The following is a 26331-nucleotide window of genomic DNA, read 5'->3' on the forward strand; positions in this document are numbered from 1 at the left end:
CAACAAGAGCAGTCATTTTTATCATTTTTTGTTCAAACAGGAACTTCTTTTGCTAAGCATGGAAGTTATATTGATTTTGCATGTCTTTGGTGCAGATAGTAAAAAAGGGAAATTAATCTGTAATTAATGCTAGAGGGGTTAATTTGCTTTAAACTGATCTTTCTCATCTTTAACATTACATTTTGAAATTATACTCAATACACAAAAAGCTTGTGTGCTTTACTCTCAGTGTACAGGGCTTCCACTATGTTCATTCGCCGAAGTGGTCTTTTTCGGAAAATACTAAAATCAATACTACGAGTGGACTTTATAGATCTATTGGCTGAGCCCTGAAGGTCATGGGCAAAAATCAATTGCGTACACATATTTATACATATTCAAACCGCGTGCTCATATTCCTCGCGAACGAAGGACGCCATTTTGTTCAAGTTAAAGTTGTTGACCTGCCCGTTCAATCCTATATTCAATCAATACACGATAACATGTGATGGAAAGTTGAGGAGACCATTAAATATTTATTCTGAGAAAGATTTGTGAACGCCTCATCACTTACTGGATTATGCCCCAAACTGCCATAAAAATATCAACAAAATCAGTTGGAATTCACAGTTAAAAATATTTAACCATGAGAGTTAATACCCTTGATGAAACGTAAAAATTTCCAGTCTTGACTTTTCTCAAAATGAAGTCCTTTTCACTTCATAAGACGTTTAGGAAGTAGAACTATATATATATATATATATATATATATATATATATATATATATATATATATATATATATCTCAACATAATCACTTACATCTGTTGTTGTTTATGTTCACATTTTCCCCCCCTCTATTTTGAATGTCATAATGAATTTATCTATATATAATAAAACGGTGGTTGACCCAAGAAAGTCCGGGGAAAAAAAAACGTTTAGGAAGTACTTGTATTTGGCTCTACATGTTATTAGTTTAACAAAATACTCAATTTTCATATCAACTTTAAAACTGTAAACTAGAATGAACATAAAAGAGAAATTGAATTGACCCTGTCGTAACATTCCAGGCGGGTGTAACTAAACTTGTACATCTATCTAGATCCAGAGAAAAGGGCTAAATGTTGCAGTGTGATTGCGTCAATAGCCACGTCTCCTTTACCGCGGACTTACTTTTTTTTTTCTTTTTTTTTTTAATTGCCCTTAAAGATTTTTTGAATGCCCAAGATACATCAGAATAATATGATTTAAATAGCGTTCTCACTGCGAATATGGCAGTTAATTTATCGCCCTTAAAAAAGCATGTTTAGATATTAAATTTTAGAACGTCAGTTAGGGTACGTTCACACTAGGCTGTAACCAGGATCTAACCAAATGGTTACATTGAGGGATGTAACTACCATGAGACAAACTTTAGATTTTTCATACAGCATGAGTGAACGGAAAGCGTCTAACCACTGTCTAACTATTAGGCTCGCCCCTTTTCCCGCGCGTTTTTTGACTGAGAGCAGCAGTTCTCGCTCGCTGGCTGGGTTTTGTTTTGCGCTGAAGTTAGACTGGTGGCATCTAACTACCGTTGTAACTTCGTTCTAACTTGAACAAGTTACAAGCCAAGTTACAGGGGTGCTGTGGCTGAGGCGTCATGTACAGATTGGGGTATACTTTTGTTTTCTGTGGTTCCCGTGGGTTTCCATGAGATGGGGGGGTCTTGAAAAATCGAAAAATGTCGAAAAATCAGTCTCGTGTGTCGTGGATTCGTGTAGATGCAGCAAGAAGAACGAAAAAAATGAGTCAGCCAGCTTAAATACATTCACACTGTAACTGATCAAGTTACAACACGCGTGGATGTGACTCACTATAACTGACCCCAACCATGCAAAGAAGGTTGCAATCACTTGCAGTCGGTTAGATGTGTCGGGCCAGACAATTTGCATACCGCACGCAGCGTGCGTGCAAGCGGAGATTAGAAAAGAGAGATAAACCACTCGCGGCAGGCCCCTTCTTACTGTCTATAACAGTGCTGAAGCCGTTTTGGGGCACACACGCAGTGCGGAAGGGTGGGGGTAAATCACCCTCTCCTTCCCCACCTGAAGGAAACTGGTCGGTTCTGACGGTTCAGCTGCAGTAAAGCGAGTCGGTTCTGACGGTTCAGCTGCAGTAAAGCGAAAGTTAGGTTATGCCTGGAATTTCCCACGTGTAGTAAGATTCGCTGTATACAATGAAAACCGATTCATTTTTGCTTGGTTTTTAGCACGTTTGCATCTGCTTGAATGTAGATAATGTAAAAAGAAAATAAAGCAGCTCCCCCCACCACCAACTCCCCCCCCCACCCCACCCCCCACCCCCACCCCCCCAGCGCAATGTTGCACATGAGAGAGACAGTTGTAAATTATTGAACTGCTACTTTTTCTTCACACTTTCTGGTTTACATCACCATTTCTTCAACAACAACAACAAAAATATATATATATATCAAAACATAAAACATATTCAGCTCTGTCTCTCTTCTAACATCTGTCTATACATACATACATACATACATACATACATAATTTCATATAGATCTATCAGTATGTAAATCTAAATCTATCTATATGTACATAATCATATATATAATTCATATATATACGAACGCTTCATGTTGCCCGAGCAGACCGTTGTATTGTGCTCTTTCTCTCTCTCTAAGTCTCTGTCTCTGTCTCTCTCTCTCGGGAGTTTTACATGGCTGTTAAAAGCATCTACGATTCTGTACTTGTATGTGTTCGTGACAAAGGTATTTATTCAGACTTTTTTCAGTGTCCAAGAGGGGTTAAACAAGGTTGTATGCTAAGCTCACAGCTGTTTTCCTTTTTCATCGGTGAATTGGCAGTGGAGTTATCAAAGAAGGGGAGACATGGAATACAAATGATACCTGGCGCAACAGATTTGCTCTTAATGCTATTTGCTGATGATGTTGTTCTCTTGTCTGACACACCCATAGGGTTACAAAATCAATTAAATGCCCTTAAGCAAGAAACAGACAGACTACAACAAACAGTGAATCTCGATAAGACCAATATTATAGTTTTCCGCAATGGAGGTCATCTTTCGACTCGTGAAAAATGGTGCTGTGGTGATAGGGAAATAAAAGTAACCAATACATATAAATATTTAGGAATGTTATTCACAACAAAATTGAGTTTGACATCTGCGTGGGATGAAGCAAACAGAAAAGGGAAAAAAGGTGTAATCCAAATTATAAAATCACTCAGGAGACTGCGTTCGACTGACGCTTTCCCTTAGTTTGGGCGGGGCAAAGGCAGCTCATGAATAATGAATGCGTCTCGCGGCGCAGGCTGCCTGGTTTCAGCAATTTCTGCAAGTGGTTTATCTCTCTTTTCTAATCTCCGGTGCAATGCATGCTATTTTGTTTTGACGTCGGAGTTTTTTTCAAACTCGGCTCCGCCTCTATTTTCTGCTCTAACTCACTGGAACCAACGGGGACTAGTGTGAATGCCTTTGTAACCGTTTATAACTTGATCGGGCGATGTAACCTCGAAAATTTTTTATCTCCTGAGTCATATTTTTGGGGGCCATCTAACCACCTATCTAACCAAAAATCGGGTCTTCCCGAAAAATCGTCTAACCGATGGGAACCCACTGCAACCAAAAATTCGTGGTTCCAGTGAGTTAGAGAGCGATGTAACCATTTGGTTAGATCGTGGTTACAGCCTAGTGTGAACGTAGCATTAAGGAGCCACGATAGTGTTTTGTTAAGATAGTTTCTTCTCACCCGAAACGTGGGGTTCGAATCTGCCGTCGTAACTTTTTTCTTTTTTTTCTTTTTTTTTTTTTTAACCCCGAAGCTTTATAATAACAGACACGTTTTAACGATTTTTTTTTTTTTTTTTTTTTTTTTAAGTGTATTACAAGTGAATCTTGAAGGCCTTGCCTCTCTTGTTACTTTTCTGTTCTAACTAACGTGACATCAGGGAAAAGTATTTACCCCGCTAATTTTTCTCCCGACCATCAGCTTTTTATATGACACTTTTGATGGCCAGTGACAAACACTGTAAAGTGGTTGCATGGTATATTTTGAGGCTTTAAAAAAGAGGCATTTGGATTTAGAGAAAGTGCATAAGAGTTAACAAATTATTACAAATTAAAACATGCTCAAACTTAAATACCTCCTCAACCGAATAATTATCAGTTGCACTGCTGTGTATGTGTATGTCTGTACTATTGTTTGTATGTATACTGATATGTATTCAATGTGTTTTTTACTTAATTTTGGTGTGTGTTTTTTGCTGCTTTAAAAAAAAAATTTATTATTGTTATTATTTTATTTTATTTTTTTTTACATTTACTCGTCCCTATGACATGGGCATGTGGCCTAGTGCATTAAATCATCTGAGTTCTCTCTCTCTCTCTCTCTCTCTCTCTCTCTCTCTCTCTCTCTCTCTCTCTTAACACTTGTACACATTTTTCCAACTAATATGATTAGATTGATGTGCGGCTGATTATTAACCCAAACAGTATATCTCTATTTGAAAGTTTCAACCTGACATTCACAAAAGTACGACGATGATGATAACAGTGCTGCTGCTGCTGCTGCTGCTGCTGCTACTACTACTACTACTATCTTTAGCTGATGATATTCAGCAAAAAAGCCAAGTACACAGTCGATTCCGTCAATGCAGGATTCCATTCTCGATTTTAAATCCTTTCAACGGATTTAAGTTAAATGATGACAAAACTGGAACTATGATTATTTCCTCTGCAAGAATGTCCACATCTACTTCTTTTCCTGTCTCTGTTGTGGGGTGATGCCACAGTTCAGTTTTCTAAATCAGCAAGGAACCTCAGAGTCATTCTTGACTCAAACCTCAGCATGCACGCTCAGGTAGTAAATCTGATATGCACAGTCAATTGTGAACTTCGTCGCACAAACTCGATCCGTCACGACCTTTCTGTTGAAACTACTGAAACTCTTATTTCTGCTTTTGTGCTGTTACGAATTGACTACTGTAATTCTCTTCTCATAGGCTGTCCACATAATATTCTTCAGCGAATTCAAAAACTTCAAAACAATACTGCCCGTCTGACTCTCAGAGTCCCACGTACTGATCACATTTCACCCCACCTCCACACTCTACACTGGCTCCCCATTGAAGCGAGAATTCAATACAAAGTTGCGTGTCTCTGCTATTCTGCTCTCCACTCCGCGGGGCCTTCATATCTTTCTGACCTTATCAGTGTTTACAATCCCTCAAGAAATCTCCGCTCTTCCTCTAACTGTTACCTTTTGAAATTTCCTCGTGTCAATACAATAACCTTTGGTGAACATTCTTTCTTCTTGGCTACTCCTCACATCTAGAACAACCTTCCTCATCACATCCGTGCATCTTATTCCATCTCTGCTTTTCGCTCATCACTAAAAACTCATCTTTTTAAAACCTCACTCTCAGCTTCCTTGTTCTCCAACACCACTTATATCAGCTCACTTTGGATGCATGAAGAGTGGAAAAAGGGAGAGTGGGAGGGGAAGGAGGGGTTTGAGAAAGAGTGGTCATGAGTGATTTGTAATAATTTGTGATATTTTCCTTTGATGTAAAACGCCATGAGCTCTTAGAGAGGAAGGGTGCTATATAAATGTGCATTATTATTATTATTATTATTATTATTATCATTAACAGGACATTTGGTACGTCTAATCTAATGATGCAAAAGCTCCGAGTGTTTACAATGAAAATCGCAATGACATGTGTATGCTAAAAAAATACACGCAATACACCTGCATGCACAAATCCTCCCACTCCGACCTCAGCCCACAAATCCACAACCATTTGGAGAGAAACATTCTTATTTTTTGTTTTGTTTTTGTTTTACTTTGTTTTTGTCTTTTTCTTTGTTTTTAATGAACGTGTATTTTCACAGAATCCGACATGAGTAGCTTTTTGACTCACTTGTGTAAACAAAGTGAGTCTGTGTTTTAGTAATCCAGTACAACCTGTTCAGGGTTGGGTTGCCGGCGACTAAACCGGCACTCCCATCGCTCCCTTCCGGGACTGGTGAGGCGGGTGGCTAGACACCCTTATGGAGATCCATAAAAGGGCGTTGGCTCAGGAGAGCCACCGACGGCCATCTAGCTCCACCGTGCTGTGTGCATGCCACACGCAGTTGGCCCCCGGGGTGTGTCTACCCATGCATGCGAAGTCTGGATCCGGCAGAATCTGCGGAAGAAACCTATCGGTTCAACGGAGAGGAAGGCGGTTACAGCAACGCACTGTGGAGTGCAGAGAGCAAGATGAGACACCGAAAGGATATCTTGGTCATCCACTGCATCCGTGCTCATCCTCCAGTCGTCTCGACTTAGTCTTGCCACTGGAAATTGGTGGACCCGGACGAGAGAGTGAGGTCGACGTTGCGCAACTCCTCTTCACTTTAAACAAACTCATCGCGCAAGTCATCAGTCATCCAAAATGACCTTTCATCCTTCATCATTTCATCACCCCCAAGTCCTGTGGCGACAGGCGAGCGACGAAACGACAGGTGTGGGTACACTGGCAGTCGCAGCCGCAGACCTGCACGCAGGCGGCTCAGGCCATAGGGTCGTTCTTCGTCGACAGGAGCAGCGATGGAGCTCGGCAGCCGTCTGAGCGTCTGAGCAGACCTCTTTAGGAATGCACTGCTCACCTCCCTGGCATGAGAAAGGGGCTAGAAAAGGTGCCCTAAAAATTGCCTGCTCCATATCACCCTGGCCAGCATACCGCGGCTGGCGGGGACCCTACATCAGCGGTCGAAACAAGAAAGAAAAGAAAAAAACAAGAATCGTTCCTCTCACCATTGGTGCTTGGAACATAAGGACTCTCCTGGACAGAGAGAACGCGGACAGACCCCAAAGGAGAACGGCACTAGTTGCATCCGAACTCGCCAGATACAACATTGACATCGCAGCCTTGAGTGAGACTCGGCTTGCAGGCGAAGGCGAGCTCTGTGAACAGGAATCTTGTTACACCTTCTTCTGGAGTGGACGAGGAAGCGAAGAGCGACGTGAGGCTGGCGTTGGTTTTGCAGTAAAAACAGCACTTGTCAGCAAGCTAGCTGGAATCCCAAAGGGAGTCAACGATAGGCTTATGACCATGAAACTCCCACTGGCATCTGGCCAGAAGTACCTCACCATTGTCAGTGCCTACGCCCCAACCATGACCAACCCGGATGAAGTGAAGGCGAAGTTCTACGAGGACCTTCACTCTGTCATTGCTACTATCCCTAAAGCAGATAAGCTCATCATTCTTGGGGACTTCAGTGCTAGAGTTGGCTCTGACTACATCTCCTGGGATGGAGTGATTGGAAAGCACGGTGTGGGCCACTGCAACCCAAATGGATTGCTTTTGCTTCAGACCTGTGCAGAGCACGAACTGCTGATAACCAAGACAGTTTTCTGCCTCCCTACCCGTAACAGGACGTCATGGATGCACCCTCGCTCAAAGCATTGGCATCTCATCGATTATGTCATCGTCAGGAAAAGGGATAGGCAAGATGTACGTGTAACAAAGACCATGTGCGGCGCCGAGTGTTGGACAGACCATCGCCTTGTAGTCTCGAAGCTGAATATTCGAATCCAGCCCAAGAGACGCCCCCAAGGCCAGAAGGCTCCAAAACGGCTTAACATCGCTAAGCCTTTGTGGAGCTGCTGGAAGATCGTCTGGAATCCGCCTCTCTGGACAACCAGAATGTGGAGTCTGACTGGAGGACCCTGCGTGAGCTGATCTATAGTACAGCTTCAGAGACCCTGGGACCCATGACCAGAAAGCACAAAGACTGGTTTGATGAAAACTGTGATGAAATCAAGCAGCTTCTGGATGAGAAACGCCGTCTGCATCAAGCCTACCTGAGCAACCCAAAGTCCACATAAAAAAAGGATGCGTACGATGCCATCCGCAGGACTGTTCAGTAAAAGTTACGCCAGATGCAGGATAAGTGGCTGAGTGACAAAGCTGATGAGATCCAGGGATATGCTGACAGGCACGATATGAAGAGGTTCTATGATGCCTTAAAAGAAGTCTACGGCCCCACATCCTCAGGATCATCCCCCCTCCTCAGTGCAGATGGAAATACCTTGATCACCGAGAAGGAGAAAATTCTCGAACACTGGGCTGAGCACTTCAACAGTGTCTTAAATCGCCCTTCCTTCATAAATGATGAAGCCATAGACCGTCTCCCACAAGTCCCCATCAACGAAGCACTGGACGATCCGCCAACACCTCTTGAGACCCAGAAAGCAATCCGTCTGCTATCCAGTGGCAAAGCACCTGGCTCAGACTCCATACCAGCAGAGGTCTACAAGGATGGAGGCACTGTGCTGACTGAGAAGCTCCATCAGCTGTACTCACTCATGTGGAAAGAAGAGACGATCCCCCAGGATTTCAAAGATGCATCTATCATTCACTTGTACAAGCGAAAGGGGAACCGGCAAGCCTGTGATAACCATCGGGGCATTTCCTTGCTCTCCATCGCAGGCAAGATACTTGCCAGGATCCTACTAAACCACCTCACAGCACACCTTGACCAAGGTCATTTGCCTGAGAGCCAATGTGGATTCCGGAAAGAGCGCGGAACCACTGACATGGTGTTTGCTGCAAGGCAGCTGCAAGAGAAATGTCAGGAGCAGAATGCTGATCTGTTCTCCACCTATGTCGACCTCACTAAGGCCTTCGACACCGTGAGTAGAGAGGGACTGTGGAAGATCATGGCCAAGTACGGATGCCCTCGGAACTTTATTTCCTTGGTCAGCCAATTCCATGAAGGCATGCAGGCTCGAGTCCAGGACAATGGCGAAACATCTGCTCCTTTTGCTGTCACAAATGGTGTCAGGCAAGGCTGCGTCCTGGCTCCAACGCTGTTCAGCCTCATGTTCTCTGCAATGCTTACTGATGCCTTCAGAGATGGCGATGTTGGAATCGGCCTAAAGTACCGAACAGATGCCAAGCTGTTTAACCTCAGAAGGCTTCAAGCAAAAACGAAGGTCATGACAGACATCATCAGAGACTTTTTGTTTGCTGATGATTGTGCCCTCAACGCTGGATCTGAAGCTGACATGCAACTCAGCATCGACAAATTTGCCACTGCCAGCAGGAACTTCGGCCTTACCATCAGCACGGGGAAAACTGAAGTTCTCCATCAGCCAGCCCCAGGGAAACCCTACGTTGAGCCCAACATCACAGTCAACGGTCAGAGACTCAGTGCGGTGGAGCGGTTCACATACCTTGGCAGCACACTGTCACGAAATGTGACAATCGACGATGAAGTGAACGTCAGGATTGCAAGAGCAAGCGCAACTTTTGGTAGACTCAATGCAAATGTCTGGAACAGAAGAGGCATTAGTCTTGAGACCAAGCTAAATTTCTACAGAGCAGTAGTTACTCCCCACACTACTGTACGCCTGCGAAACTTGGACAGTGTACCAACGACATGCCAAGAAGCTGAACCACTTCCACACAACATGCCTCAGGAAGCTACTGAACGTCAAGTGGCAAGACAGGACCCCAGACACAGAGGTGCTCGCAAAAGCCACCCTTCCCAGCATCTTCACCATCCTGATGAAGTCCCAGCTTTGCTGGGCTGGACACGTGGCGCGCATGCCAGACCATCGGCTGCCCAAAAGGCTCTTCTATGGCGAGCTGCAACAAGGGAAGAGATCACACGGAGGTCAGAAGAAGCGCTTCAGAGATACTCTGAAAGTCTCTCTGAAAGCGTTTGATATCAACCTTGACTCCTGGGAGGAGTCTGCAGTGGACCGTGACAAATGGCGCGCTGCTGTGCACAAAGGCGCCAAGTTGTGCGAGGCCAACAGGACTGCTGCAGCTGTTCAGAAGAAGCAGGCCAGAAAGTCACGGGCAAACAAGCTCCCTGACAATGGTATGCCTGTCTTTGTCTGCCCCAACTGTCAGCGAACATTTCGTGCACAGATTGGACTATTCAGCCATCTGCGCATTCAAGGATAGATTCATGAGCATCCTCCCCCCACCCCACCACCACTCTCCCCCCATCCCCCAGCTGGATGACAACGATGGTCATCATCGATCTTGATGGACACACCACCATGTTTTAACCCGGTGTTCGGTTGTCTGTGTGTGTGTGTGTGTGTGTGTGTGTCCATGGTAAACGTTAACATTGACATTTTCTCTGCAAATACTTTGTCAGTTGACACCAAATTAGGCATAAAAATAGAAAAATTCAGTTCTTTCACTCATTTTGTTTAAAACAATATTGCACCTCTGCAATGTGCACAAAATAATAAAAAATGAAGCCTAATTATATGCAAACTGCATTTACTGTTATATTTATATTTTTTGTATTCTCTGAACTTGGAACTTTGATCTGATATTCTGACACAACAACAAGAGCAGTCATTATTATCAGTTTTTGTTCAAACAGGAACTTCTTTTGCTAAGCATGGAAGTTTTATTTATTTTGCAAACGTTTTGGTGCAGTTAGTAAAAAAGGGAAATTACTCTGTAATTAATGCTAGGGGACTTAATTTGCTTTAAACTGATCTTTCTCATCTTCAGCATTACATTTTGAAATTATACTCAATACATAAAAAGCTTGTGTGTTTTACTCTCAGTGTACAGGGCTTTCATTATGTTCATTCACCCAAGTGGTCTTTTTCGGAAAATACTAAAATCAATACGACGAGTGGACTTTATAGATCTGTTGGCTGAGCCCTGAAGGTCATGGGCAAAAATCAGTTGCGTACACATATTTATACACATTCAATGGAGAATGATGCCATTTTGTTTCAAGTTGTTGACCTGCTCGTTCAATCCTATATTCAATGGACAATACACGATAACATGTGATGGAAAGTTGGAGAAGGAGACCATTAAATATTTATTCAGAGAAAGATTTGTGAACGCCTCATCACTTACTGGATTATGCCCCAAACTGCCATAAAAATATCCACAGAATCAGTTGGAATTCACAATGAGAATTCACAGTTGGAATTCACAGTTAAAAATTGTAAACCATGCGAGTTAATACCCTTGAACTGATCACGATGAAACGAAAAAATTTCCAGTCTTGACTTTTCTCAAAATGAAGTCCTTTTCACTTCTTACGACGTTTAGAAGTACTTGTACTTGGCTCTGCATGTTATTAGTTTAACAAAATACTAAATTTTCATATCAACTTTAAAACTATAAAACTAGAATGAACATAAAAGAGAAATCGAATTGACCATGTACTACATTCCCGGCGGGTGTAACTAAACTTGTACATCTATCTAGATCCAGTGAAAACGGCTAAATGTTGCAGTGTGATTGCGGAGATAGCCATTAAAAAGAATTTTTATTGCCCTAAAAGATTTTTTGAATGCCCAAGATACACCAGAATAATATGATTTAACAGCGTTCTCACTGCGAATACCGCAACTGATTTATCGCCCTTTAAAAAATATGTTCCAATGTTAAATTTTAGAACGGCAGTTAAGGAGCCACGATAGTGTAATGGATAAGGCAGTTTCTTCTCACCCGAACACGCGGGGTTCGAATCTGGTAAGGACTTCTTTTTTTTTTCTTTTTTTTTTAAGTGTATCACAAGTGAGTCTTGAAGGCCTTGCCTTTCTCGTTTGTTTTGGGGTTGTTGTTATTTTTTCTTTTGTGTGTTTATTTTGGTGCCGATCATAATTTTATAGTGCTTTGAGAGATTCGAACAGGTTTTGTTATTACAGTCTATGACTTTGCGTGAGTGTGTGAGCAGTTCAGGTCACAGAAGACAACATCATGCTGGAAATGTTCGGAGTGGGAGAACGTGTCCGATCTGTCAGTAGAACTTGACTTGTCCAGAGTTATCATTATGTACATTGTGCGCAAAAATGTGTTTGGCGATTTTGTTGTAATCAATCAAAGTCAGAAAAAGATGACGAAAACGGGTAACATTTGAAACTATGACAGGTCTATATTTTAACCGAAAATAGGCATGCCAATTGCTGAGTTGCTGCCTCCACCACATTGTCGCCAGCGACAAATTGTCAGAGCTGAATCAACCGCTGAATTATCGTCGGCGGCAAAAATCCGCATTATAAAACATCTGCTGAATTGTCACGATTAGGCGAGAAATAAGCGGATCGACGACAATTCAGCGTGTAAAAAGATCTGTCTCAACACTGAATTGTCGTCAGCGACAGTTCAGCGTTGCGAAAAATTCTGCGTTTGCTAAAATAACCGCTGATTTGTCGCCGTTACTTCCTTCGCTGGCAGTTCATTTTGTCATTTTAAAAACTGACGTCAGAAATGTGTCATTCACAAAATTAATTGTTACAGATGATTGGTTTATTTGCAGTCAAGATGAATCATTAAGCGTCAATAATGTATTTGGGCGTCTCTCTGACTCTCTTGTTTTTCTGTCTCTCTGTCATTGTCTCTATGTATGTGATATGCGCGCATGTGTGTGCGTGTGTGTGTGCGTGCGTCCGTCCGTCCGTGCGTGCGTGTAAGTGTGTGTGTGTGTGTATGTACGTCCGTCCATGCGTGTGTGCATTGTGTGTGTGTGTGTGTGTGTACTCACACGACGAGAAAAATCTCTGTCTGTCTGTCTGCCTCTCTCTCTGAACGTGGCTATCGAGAAATCTTTATCAAAGAAGGGAGGCAAGCTTTAGGCATGTTTTGTTGACCTGAATAAAGCATTTGACATACTTCATATTTTGACCCAGAATGGAATAAATGGAAAAATATTTTCAGTGGTATCATTGCTATGTAAAAATGTGTTGCCTCTTGTGTACGTATTGAAGATAGGTTAACAGAGTTTTTCTACTGTACCATTGGCCTAAGGCAGGGATGTATGTTAAGTCCTATATTGTTTTATCTGTTATGTTTGTTTTTTTTAAAAATCTGTTTGTTAATGAAATGGCATCAACAATTGATAACAATGCACTGCGGTTGGTCTACAAAATCAAATTAATGTTCCAACAGTGCATAGAATGTATATTATTGAGGGTAAATTCTGTGAAGACTAAAATGATGGTTTTCGAAAAGGTGCTTTGGGGGGAAGAAATGAAACCTGGAACCTCGATGGAAATGCTCAAGAAGTATTGAATCAATGTAATTATCTAGGATTAGTTTTTACGACAAATTAGAAGAGTATAAACAGAGGAGGTCTTAGCAGTATTGACTGTATAGAACATATAACGAAACTGAATATTTCCTAATGATGCATTTTCAATATACTTAATGCTCAGGTAATGCATTGATTGTTTAAAATATATAAATAAACTGAAAGATATTTCCAAAGGATTTTTTTTCCAAAATATTTTATGCTCATGTACAACCTAATCCTCTGTAGACCTCTGAGACGTGAGGTTTCAACAGGTTGAATAATATTGAGAAGGTACATTCTTTGCATGTGAACATTGTTTGAACATACCACTTGGAGCACCAAACAAGTTTGCATATGGAGAATTAGGACGCCATCCGCTGAATATAAATGTTACTGTGAGGTGTATCAGGTACTGAATAAGGTTGTTGAAAAAGAACGTGCATCGATTACCCAGACATGTATGTTTGATGTCAATGTCTCGTATACAAACACACACAGTGCGCGCGTCACCTTTTTCACCCAGTTTTTTCTTTCGTTAATTCATGCATTTCTTCATCTCATTTTGTTTTTAACTATTCTTTTCCCATTTTTCTTCTTTTTTCTTGCTTTAAATTCCCTTTATATCGTATTTCTTTCCTTTCTTAATCTATTTCAATAGACGCATTTCTGTGCCATCGAAGACCACGCTGACACATCAACTAAACGGGAGGGCGCATAAGGAAAATAATGAATGGATTATTGAAACCGAGGGAGATAAATTGCCACATGTAAATCCGCTCGGGGTAATCCCCAAAACAACGAAATGCCAATCGACGTGAGCTGCTTTAGGTAGAATTCCTCTGTTCCAAGCACACAATTTTCCGGTTGAACAAATAGTCGTTTTCAATTGTGAGCAATAACATGATTTGGATGGATATACGCTTCACCTTCACCTATCCCGTAGTCTTGTGGATCGTTGGGGCGCCACAGGTGATCTGGCAACCAGCATCCTCCAATCCTCTCAGTTTTCTGACCTCCTGATTGTATCGCTCAACCTCAAGCCCGTCCATTCTGGGATGTTGTCCTCCCATCTCTTCCTCTGTCTGCCTCTCCTTCTCCCTCCTTGCACTGTGCCCTGCAGGAATGTCTTGGCAAGCCCTGATGATCTCATGACATGGCCATACCATTTGAGCTTGCGTCTCTTGACCAAGGTCAACAGGTCTTCGTAGGGCCCAATGACTTGCCTGATTCTGTTTCGAACTTCTTCGTTAGTGATATGATCTTTGTAGGAGATGCCCAGGAGTCTTCGAAAGCATCTCATCTCAGTGGACTGTATTCTCTTTTCTATTTCAGCTGTTAAGGTCCACGATTCACATGTATACAAGAGTATTGATGTCACCAGGGTACGCATCAGTCTGATCTTTGAGCCGAGTGCAATGTTCCGGTCGTTCCAGATGTACCTCAGTTTTGTGAGCGCTGCTGTCGCCTGTGCAGTCCTGCAGATGTCACTCGGGTCAGGTTGGCATTGATGTTATACAACCTCATGGTGGCCCATAAAGCTGCATGCCATACTCGGTCAAACGCCTTCTTGAAATCCACGAAGACGTGGTAGAGGTCTTGCTGATGTTGGAGGTACCTCTCGCACAGTATCCTGAGGTTGAAGATTTGCTCTGTTGTACTGCGCCCTGGTCTGAAACCTGCTTGTTCCTCTGCGATGATCTTCTCCGCTTGTGGCTTCAATCTGTTTAGCAGGATCTTTAGCTAGACTTTGCTGGGATTGCTTATTAGGCTGATCGTGCGGTAGTTCTGGCACTGTTGTAGATTGCCTTTCTTGGGGAGGGTGATGATCAGTGACTGGGTCCACGGTGTTGGCCACTCCCCTGTCTGCCAGATCTTGTTGCAGATGATTGTGAGGGCTGTGATCATTGCTTCTCCCCCTGCTTGGACCAGCTCTGCTGGGATATTATCCACTCATACTGACTTCCCCTTTTTCAGCGATTTTACAGCTGCTTCCACTTCTTCTCGAAGGATGGGGTGGTTGTCATTGTTGGTTGCTGGAGGAACGTTCAGTACCTCTGGGTCTCCCGTGGCTCTGTGACCGTACAGCTCGGAGCAGTATTCAGTCCACCTCTTCAGAATGTCCTGTTCTTCAGTGAGACATTTTCCGGTTTTATCCTGGATGGTGGTGGTTTGCTCTTGCTTTGTGCTGGTCAGTTTTTTCACAAGTTGGTATGCCTTCTTGATGTTGTTTTGTTTCAGGTTTTCTTCAGTTTCCTGGCACTGCTCTTTAATCCAGTTCTCTTTTGCCTTTATCATGCTTTTCTTGATTTGTTGGTTGACTGCTCTGTACTTCTTCGCTCCTTCTGTCTCGCCTTTTTCGTTTTTCAGCTCTCTCCACTTGTCACACAGATCCAGGATGTCAGATGTGATCCAGGGCTTCTTGGTTGAGCGGTGTTTTCCCAGGATCTCCTTGGCTGTTTCCGTCACAACTGTGTTGAATGTGTCGATCAACACGCCCATGTCCATGTCTGAGCCGTCTGCGTCAACGACAGTGAGCGGGGCGAACTTTCCGCCTATCATTGCTTGGAAGGCTTCTGCTATCTGTGGGTCCTTCAGCTTTTCAAGGTCAAACTTGATCCTTGTGTGGCCTTGCTTTCTGATCTTCTTCAGATGTAGCCTGAGGGTCATCATCACAAGGTCATGGTCGCTTCCAATATCGGCCCCTGGAAAACTGTTTTGGCGATGTTCACACTCGACTAGAAGCGTTGTTTAACCATGATATAGTCTATCTGGTTGTGGTGTTCACCTCCTGGGCTGTGCCATGTCCATCTCCTGGATGCCTTGTGTGGACCAAACGTGTTCATCTGTTTGAGGTCGTTGTAACTGGCGAACTCCAGGAGCCTCAGTCCTCTTTCGTTGGACTCTTTATAGCAGTGGCGCCCGCATGTTTCTTTCCAGTCCTTGCAAGCATCATCTCCCACTTTGGCGTTCCAGTCTCCTTGTACGACAACGATGTCTTTCTTTGGTGTCTGATCTAGGATTTCTTGAAGTTGGTCGTAGAAGTCTTCTATCTCTTCGTCGTCGTAGTCTGTCGTTGGGGCATATGCTTGTATTACTGTGATGTTGAAAGGGGATGCCCTGAGACGAATGGTCATCAGCCGGCTGAAAATTGGCTGACAACCAATGACGGTGTTCACGGTGTCCTTGTGAACAAGAAATCCGACGCCTTGTTCATGTTTGTCCTCTCTGCAACTGAAGTAAATTTTGTGGCCTTCGTGGGTAGTTGTTTCTCCGACGTTCTTCCATCGTACTTCACAGAGTCCCAGAATGTGCCAACGGTACCTGTCCATTTCATGCGTTAGTTCTTCTATCCTGCCAGGTGCTCTTAGTGTTCTCACATTCCAAGTGCCAATGGTGATGTTTCTGGCACGGAATTATACGCAATTACCGGTAAATCCATTCTTCACCCCAACCCCGACGTTTTTGGTTTTGTCGCTGTCTAGCATAAATTAGGCTACACGTGAAACATGAAGGCCGGCTTGCTACTTGCTGGTTTTTATTTGTTTGTCAGTTTGTGTGTATGTATGTAGCCTATGAATGTGCGCGCGCGCGTGTGTGTGTGTGTGTCTGTGACCTCTCTCTCTCTCTCTCTAAACAAACAAAATCGGGATTCACATTTGTCTGAATATATGAATGAGGAAGAAAATGTCACGCGATTTATACAATACTGGTGCTGCTATTCTGCTGCTGTTACTACTAATATTGTGGATGCTACCTGCATGATTAACAAGATTTTGCACAATTCCTCTCTCTTTCCCCCAAACAGAGTGTTTCGGGAAAGTGGCGGATGTGTTTTTCGTCCTGGACTCGTCTTCTTCTATCTATGTGGAGGATTACCGGGAGGTGCTCAAGTTCGTCAGCCAAGTCGTCACACGCTTTGATGTCAGTCGTGATGACACCAGGCTAGGAGCCTTGACCTTTAGCGACGATTTCCAGGTTAGTGTCGGAAAAATCAGTCCTTTTTGGACAGTTGAACCGTTACCCTTATTAATTTTGTTTATACTTGATTTGCTTGGAAATTTACCAATAAATTTCAATCTACTCACACCACACATGATTATGGTATTTCAGTCACGATTCAGTTATTTTTTTCCATTCGGTGAAATATATAGATCTAGATCTAAATCAGTGTCGACATGGCTGGGAAAATTATTTTCCTGCAAACTGATGATGATATACAGAAAATGTCCATACACATTTTCAAGTTTTGAATTTCAGACTGAAAAGCCTCCAAGAGTTCAACGCAGAGTGTCGGCTTTCCCATATGATAAGCAGATAATGAAGCCAGTTCGCAGTGTGATAGACGTTATTTAAGAGCTGTCGTCAGCGCCGTACAACGGACGTTGTAAACATTTCAAACTATTGATAAAAACATTTGGTATCTTTAGATTGGTTGATGTATGATATAGATCTGCACAAAATTGATTCGTTAAGCATTCGAACTTCTTCTTGACAACAGTAATAAACTGTGTCAAACAGACCTGGGTGTGTTCTTTCCAGAAAGATGGTCGCATTGATTTAACTGGGAGGGTGAAGTGTGAAGAAAATATTGTTATGGTAACATTGCAGCAATTCTCGTAAGGTCACTCAAAATGGCGAGGAAAAAAAAGGGGGTAACAATAGTCTCCTGCAGACGTCACGCTCTTCAGGCTTATTCTAGGGACTCAGAATGAGCTGTATGGGAGTGAATAATTCCACTGAAACTATGCAGAAGATTTGACAGCAAAAAGATAAAGTATGCCTATACCATACCCAGACAAGCATGTACAAACAGAAACACAAACACATACCTGCACCCTTACATGACCAGCAAAAATTCAAGAAGCCTATTCGTCAATAAAATGCTTGGTCGGTAGAACGGAAGAGCGAGGTGTGCTTTGAGAGACTTTAAAAAAACCCACACCTGAACTGGGAATTTCACGTGACGGACTGAGAAAGGCAGTTTGTTCCATTCGACTTCGACTTGATAGGAGAAGGAGCGCAGACCCTGGGATTTTTTGTTTCTTCGAGGAACTGTCAGGACTCAAGATTCAACAGCCAAGCATAAAAATTCAGGAGTAAGTCACGAAATGGAAGGGGTTCAGTATGGTTTATGACATTGAAACACATGGTAGCTAGTCTGTAAGCTTTCCTGTTAGAGATGTGTAGTTCCTTAAAAAAAAGAAAAAAGGTTACATGGGTTTGTGTGTTCTGAATATTAGCTTTGAGAATTTCTGGAATTTTTTTAAGGAGATTGTCAGAAGAGAATATTGGCGAAATCGAGACGACGCAGAACAAGATGTTGCGATGGTTTTGGAGGCTTGAACATTGAGATAGTGACAAATTGCAACAATATTCTTCTGTCAGTGTAGGCAGCCATGACACCCAAGTTTCGGACAGATTCTGAAAATGAATTTCACTTTTGCCAATGGTTTGTTTGAGGGTCTGAGGAGGAAGAAGGTGGCAGAATGGTTAAGACGCTCAGCTGCCTATATAGAGTCCGTGAGGGTGTGGGTTCGAATCCCGCTCTCGCCCTTTCTACGAAGTTTGACAGGAAAATCAAACTGAACGTATAGCCATTTGGATGAGACGATAAACTGAGGTCCCATGTACAGCACGCACTTGGCGCACTTAAAAAGAACCCATGGCAACTCGACTTTTGTCCTCTGGCAAAAATCTGTGGAAGAAATCCACTGAGCACACAAATATATGGGCATGCACTCATGACCTGACTAAGCGCGTTGGGTTATGCTACTAAACGCGTTGTGTTATGTCTGGCAGATGTGTAGCGTATATGGAATTGTCCGAACGCAGTGACGCCTCCTTGAGAAACACGAAACTGAATCTGAAACTGAGTCTTATCCGGGTTTCATGTATTGTCAACCAACATTGCTTCAGTCTTTGTGTCATTCACATTCAGATGTAGGTATAAATTATTTTGAGACATCCAAGATTTAACGTGAAAAAAAATGCAAGGTGCCATTGCAGAGATAAGCTGTTGGATAACAGTGGTGTGAGATGCTGAGTTCTTGTGTATCATCAGCAAATTCAGTGGAGAAAGAATGTGCTTCAGTGACATAAGAGAGTGGTTGGGTGTACAATATGAAAATCAAGAGATTTAAAACGGAACACGCGGGGGACTCCAAACTGCAGGGTTCTGATGCGAGGGTTAGGATAGAATCCAGAGATAAATAGTCTGCATTCTGTCAGAGAGAGATGACAATGAATGAAAAGGTAAGATCATGAATGTCAAACACGTTTCTGGGGCTATGCAGGAACATGTCATGATCAAATGCAGAGCAAGGGTCTAGCAGGGTAAGGACAGAGTCATCAGATACACAGAGCAGATAATGAACTTGAGAACACGGAAAAAAGCGGTTTCTGCGGAATGGTCAGAATGATGTACAAACTGGAATATGGGAAGATGATAAAGCAGCTCAGTATTGCCACGGTGATCGTATCTTCCAATTAGGACAGAAAGGAGAGATTTGAGCGTTGTGTCTGGATGTTGTTGTTTTTTGTTTTTTGTTTGTTTGTTGTTGTTTTTTTTCAGAATAGTTTAAAAGACTTTGAAGACTGGTTGAAAGTCCCAGATGAAAAATAGTCATTACAGCTAATCAGTATTACATGGCATTTATAAACGCAATTGTGTCAGAAGAACTGAACTTGTCGAGCATCACACACACACACACACACACACACACACACAGCACGCGCGCAGAGAGAGAGAGAGAGTACAACTATGCAATTCACTGACAAGAATAGATGAGGGGGAAAATGTTTGCTTGTAAAGGTGTGTTTTCAGTGTATGTTTTTTTGTTTTTGTTTTTAGTAAAAATTACTGTATTTCTCAGATAAGCATGTAGTATAACCTTAATTCCAAACGGTCGTGGCGCATCGTACACTGGCCAGGTTATTTCATATTTCTTTTTGGAAGATTGAGTAGCTAGCTTCTGATTTTATGCCCAAAGTGTGGAGTGATGGTCTCGAGGGAATGCGTCCCCCTAGGAAGCGAGTGAACCTGAACACACTGGTTCGAACCCCGGCACAGTCGCCAGTATTTTCTCCCCCTCCACTAGACCTTGAGTCCTACTCATTCAGATGAGACGATAAACAAAGATCCCGTGTGCAGCATGCATTAAGTGCACGTTAAAGAACCCACGGCAAGAAAAGGGTTATCCCTGGCAAATTTCTGTAGAAAAATCCATTTCCTAGGGAAACAAACAGTTGCAGGTGTAAAAAGGTGGGGGTAGGGGTAAAAGGAGAAGAAGGAAGGGGTAGGATAACAGGCAGAGGATAGGTGCACAATCCGCTCTCTCCTCGTACCACAGCAGGGTCTTTTAGTAAGATGAATTGAGGTGTTTATTTCTCAAACTTAACAGCACTTAGCAGCACGTCCCAACTTAGCAGTTAGCAGCACACAGCCCTCCTGGTCAGCAGAAGTCTTTCTCAGTGGAGCCTTGGTCTCTCGCTCTGGCTCCCAAGTTTGCTAACAGCAGGGGAAAGGCTGTGGGCATGTCAGCTTGCTGTTTATATTCAAAATTTCCCAACTGGTACAAACCAACGGACCAGTGGTCCCAACGCACTCTAGTCTGTGTCTACAATTTAGAGACACAACATCACCTGATTGGTTGTAAACACACCATATGTATAAAATGTTGCAAATGGACACCTCTGGTTGGTCAGAAGAGGATGACCGATAGCCAGGATGCAACACACACACACTGCCCTAATCCCTACAAAAGTCGTAATTTTCACAAAAAACGATCTCAAAATACCAGTGCTCTTTTCATGTGGCGATAACTGCATCGAAACGACGGATACAAATACTTGGGAGTCATTTTTCATAAGAGTGGAAATTTTCACCTTGCTGAAGACCACTTAGCCAAACAAGGAAATAAAGCAGCGCATACTCTGAAACGCAGTGTGCGAGGGAAAGAAGTAAAGATGGATGTAATAACGCAACTGTTTGACACTTCAGTCACCCCAATTCTCAGTTACGGCGCTAAGGTGTGGTTTCCATTCAATCAGACGGTGACAAACTTCTCCACGCCCTCTATGCTGTTTAACCAATTTGATGCCTTTCTCTCCGCAAAATGCCCAATAGAAAATGTACATGTCAACTTCTGTAAGAGCTTAATGGGTGTACACAAAAGATCAATTAAGTTACCAGTCCTGGCAGAGCTGGACAGATACCCCATTTCTCTGACCGCAGTGTGTCAGGTCATCTCATTCTGGGTACACATCATAGAATCAAAAGAAGATAGCTATTTGATGCAAGCATATGATGATATGTTATCAATGAATTCATTGGAAAAAAATCCTTGGCTTAATTTTATCAAAAAGATACTGGTTTCAATTCGATTCTCCCACGTGTGGGAGAACCAAGGCACACTCAACATTAAGCGACTAAAATATTCTGTCATTCTGTCATTGTGCCTGCCTATGTGTGCGTATGTGTTAGGGTAGCTGTTAGATACACATGTATGTTAAAATGTATGTATGCAGTGTGTGTGTGTGCGTGCGTGCGTGCGTGTGTGTGTGCGCGTGCGTGCGTGCGTGTGTGTGTGTGTGTGTGGTCATATATTGGTGTGTGTATGTAACATAGATATAATGTTTTATGTTATCAAAAGCGTTTTTGTAAAGCACCTAGAGCAGATTTCTGGATAGTGTGCTATATAAGTATCCATTATTATTATTATTATTATTAATAAACTACAGGATAAATATGTTCAATATTGGAACAGCAGAAAGAACGGGACCATTTCAAGGCTCTCTTTTATTGCAAAATTGCAAACACATACATTACAACCTTACCTGATCAGCTGCAAAAATACTAAACATAGAGGAGCACTATGTCGATTGCGAATAAGTGCACATGAACTTGAAATTGAGCGAGGACGTCACTACATCTTAACTAGGAAAGACCGGCTATGTAAAACATGTGGAGTTATAGAGGATGAACTGCATTTTCTGAACAAGTGTAGTGTGTACTCTGACTTGAGATCTCGCCTACTTGTGACAGTTAATTCCCAGTCTTCGAATCATTGGCCAGATGGCACTGGCAGTACAATAATCCAAAGGCCGAGTTCTCTGTTGCCACAAAATTATTTCCAACCAGAACTAGCAAAATACATATATGAATGCTTTAAAGTTCGCAGTCCATAACTATGTCATGGAATATCCTGCATGTGCTCACAACTTCTTGCCTTTTCTTTTTGTTTGCTTGTTGTGTTTATAGTGTCCATAATTCCTATGATGGGTTTTACAATTAAATGAGTTCAGAGTACCTACAAACACTTCAGCAGGGAAAGGGTGGGGGGAGGGATGAGGAGAGTGGGGGGAGGAGGGAGTTGAAATGGTGTCTGAGAGGCTAATAATAATTATTGTTCTGGCAATGTTTGACTGTGAGGTGCCTGCGAGTGCAGGCATGTCAGTGGGCTTAGCAGGAGAGGAGAGGGCTGGGAGAGGGGGAGGGGGGGGGGAGGAGAGGGAAGGGACTTCCTGTGACCAACAGTCTCGAGTGGGAGAGGAGTGGGGATTGGGGGAGAGTATGGGGGAGGTGGTAAACAAGGGGAAGTGTATTGTGGCTTGGGGATGCCACAACTCAACCATAACCTGACACTTATAACAGCAGGCAAGAATTTTTTAATTTCACACAAAGAAATCTGTTGTGACAAATAAGAGAAATACAATACAATACAATACAATACAATATACGAACTGGCATGTGCAGAGTGAGCACCTCAGAATGCCATCAGAGTAAGTGATGGAAGGCAAAAAGTGACAGCTTCTATTGAGAATTGAAACTGACTGGTAATGAGTCGAGTGTCTTCAAGAGAGGGGTTGCATAATCTTGTTATTTGTTTCTTTAGAGCAAATCCTGCAGTGCTATGTGGAACCATCCGAAGGAGCAAAATTTATTCAAACGAGAGGCAAGTGAAGACGTTGCAAAAGTATAGATCGGAACTTTTCAAATCAATGACCAGTTTCGCTCGCTTGCTTTTAGAGAGGACAAGCCTATAATTTATCCTATGAGTCTATGCTACTTTACCATTTTGTGTGTGTTTTATTTGATTCCGATACTGAATATTTGCAATGCTGACACCGGGGTGACATTCTGTAGGCCTACCAGAACTGCATCATCATCCGTGTTTCTTCTGTCGAGTCACATGCATTGTTGGAGTTTGACTTAATGGCGTCTACACCCTTAAGGTCAACCGAGTCTCTTCCCACAGTGGGCTTTTAAAAAAACCGAAGCGAGCCGGTAGATGTGGCTGCCAGAAAGGCAGTGCACTATATTCTCAGTATTCTAGTAGATGTGCAAAAATGTAACTGGCCATGGAAAAAGAGTGTTGCGTTTTCGGTTTGGAAAAAGGCATATTCAGATTTCCAGTATAAAGCAACTACAGTGAGCAACCCATGGCTCTCTTAAATACTTTTTCTGTATCTGTTTAGTCTGAACACCCTTCGAACAAACTTTTGCACTGAAAACACGCACTGTTCATGCCGAAAACAAGTCAGTGTAGGCCTGCATCACTTACTTGTTAAGTGTCCAAGATTAAGATAGTAGTTGGTCTTTCTGACAAACACTCTTTCCATCACTGAAACACCAATATGTCCTTTGAAGATATTTTGAATGATTGCTGGCAAATTTGACATATTTCCGAATGTTTGAACCAAGGTCCATAAGGTAAATATCAATAATTGATCATTATCTTGTAATTAGCGCTATTCATACTATCGTTGAGATGTTTAAGATACTTGTAATTTATTTTCATTTAGTACTACCTGTCCTTATTCTTCCTTTTCGTTTCTGTCATGTTCCTCTGTCTCCATCCTCCCTCATCACTCACTCAGCTCTTCTCTTTATTTTTTCCAAATCATTTGTATAGCTTTTCTTTGTGTTCTTTCTTTTTATGTGTAAAGCACACACACACACACACACACACACACACACAGAGAGTTCTAGTCAGTCTTTTCCCCCTCTAAAATCACTTATGGTGAAAAGACATTAAATGAAAGAAACACAAACACACATGTAAATGTTTCAGCTTGGCTTTGACCTGGACCGTTTCCGTAGCAAAGGTGAAGTCCTGGCATCCATCAACGAGCGCACATTGCCCTATCGCACTGGTGTGACCAACACTGACCTTGCCATCCGCAATGTGCGCCAGGACAGCGTCTTCCGCCCAGACATTACCAAAGTCATGGTTGTCATCACTGACGGAGGGTCACGGTCACCAGGTAGAAGAATGATTGTGGACGGTGTTTAAGTGTAGCACTGGTCAATGCATCATACAATGAGACGTTCTGAACAACACATATGATCTATATTCCCCGTGGTCACCTGTGGCACCCCGGTCCAAAAGTCATATTAAGCAGGAAGCTAACTGGTATATGCTCAGCACTCTCTCCCTCTCCCCACCACCCCCTCCTCTCTCTCTCTCTCAAGCAGGCCTAACAGTTGTTCTGAAATTAATTTTGAATTCAATAGGTCGATTGTAATTTGAAATAACCTGATAGACCTATTTGTATTGTATTTGTATTTGTATTTCTTTTTATCACACCAGATTTCTCTGTGTGAAATTCGGGCTGCTCTCCTCAGGGAGAGCGCATCGCTACAATACAGCGCCACCCTTTTTTCTTTTTTTTTTGTATTCTTTCCTGTGTGCAGTTTTATTTGTTTTTCCTATCGAAGTGGATTTTTCTACAGAATTTTGCCAAGAACAACCCTTTTGTTGCGGTGGGTTCTTTTACGTGCACTAAGTGCATGCTGCACACAGGACCTCGGTTTATCGTCTCATCCGAATGACTAGCGTCCAGACCACCACTCGACGTTTAGTGGAGGGGGAGAAAATATCGGCAGCTGAGCCGTGATTCGAACCAGTGCGCTCAGATTCTCTCACTTCCCAGGCGGACGTGTTACCTCTAGGCTATCACTCCACATGAGTACACCTTTTTCAAGAATTTCTCATGATGTGTGTGTGTGTGTTTGTTGTTGTTGTTGTGTGTGTGTGTGTTTTGTTGTTGTTGTTGTTTGTTATTCAGGGGATGTGGCAAATACAGGAACAGCTTATATCTAGATGAACATTTCAGTAGCATGCAAAGTATTACATTTAAGTATATATATCCAATACTTTTCTGACAGTTTTAAGAACTGGGTTTGTCTGGAATGGTTTTTGTGTATTTTACATCAGAAAATATAAAACAGATAATGCGTGTAACAAGCTGAGTATGTGACCACCCAGTCTCCGTTGTCTTCGTGTGTGTTCATGGTAAACTTTAATGTTGGCATATTCTCTGCAACCGCAGGTTACTAGTATAGAAACCAAACTTGGTAGGATGATAGGTGTGCAAAAGGCCTTTCCAGTCTCATTATGTTAATGAGGTCAGCAAGGTGATATGTTGAAGGTCAAGGTCATTCTTTGACAAAACAAATGTTTCCGAGAGCTCATATCTAACCTCAAGTTTAATCAGACTACTTGTAGTTATTGTCCATGGTGACAGCATGATCCCAGTGCCATTATAAGATGCTGAAGGTCAATATTATGACTGGCAGACGATAATAACAGGAAAAGGTTATAGGTACAAGAAATATTGAGACTTTTGTAGAATCATCATCAAAGTTGGTAGGTACAGTGATAAATTGTGCTCAGAACAAAAAAAACTATAGAGACTCAAGGTCAGGGTTCAGAGTTTATGGTCACTGCACTACATCGGACGGAAAAAAAACAACCAAAGTGTGATACACCGTCTTTTTTTTCCATTATCCAATTTTGATAAAACCTGGGACAGTGAATGATTATGGTTGAAACATAAACACTTCATTTGTCCAAGTCCAAGTCAGAACAGCATGCAATAAAGATGGTCTATTGCAAAATGATCTGCCTCGTGTCGCCCCCCCCCCCCCTCCCCCATCCCTGCCCCCTCCCTTCCCCCCCCTAGCCCCCCTCCCCCCCCCCTTTTTTCTTTTTTTTTAATATTCCATATATGTTGTGGTTGATAAAGTAGGTATCACACATGTAGCTTGAAGGCCTTGCCTTTCTTGTTTACTGGTTGTTTACACCCGATACGTTCGACTACATTGCAGAGCAAACAGTGCACACATGTAAAGATCATAGCAAAACCACATGGCGATAGAAAGGTACTTGTGCTTGATGTTCCACATAGTCAAGGTGTGGGTTTAATGTGTGCCAAGTGAACATCAGCAAGGACACATGCTTCCAACATCATCTGGGTGCTTTGATTGCGACT

The 26331-nt window shown here is 42.6% G+C and overlaps 1 protein-coding gene across 2 annotated transcripts in view; it reads left to right on the forward strand.

The window, feature by feature from the left end:
- LOC143282028 (uncharacterized) overlaps nucleotides 1-26331 on the forward strand; it is a 69404-nt gene that overhangs the window by 27387 nt on the left and 15686 nt on the right. For both annotated transcript variants that reach the window (XM_076587454.1, XM_076587455.1), the window contains exons 4-5: nucleotides 16862-17031; nucleotides 24129-24321. In XM_076587454.1, the coding sequence (XP_076443569.1) occupies nucleotides 16862-17031; nucleotides 24129-24321 (363 nt within the window). The remainder of the gene's footprint in view (nucleotides 1-16861; nucleotides 17032-24128; nucleotides 24322-26331) is intronic.

The sequence above is a fragment of the Babylonia areolata genome, chromosome 5, assembly GCF_041734735.1.
Source record: "Babylonia areolata isolate BAREFJ2019XMU chromosome 5, ASM4173473v1, whole genome shotgun sequence".
Lineage (NCBI taxonomy): Eukaryota > Metazoa > Mollusca > Gastropoda > Neogastropoda > Buccinidae > Babylonia > Babylonia areolata.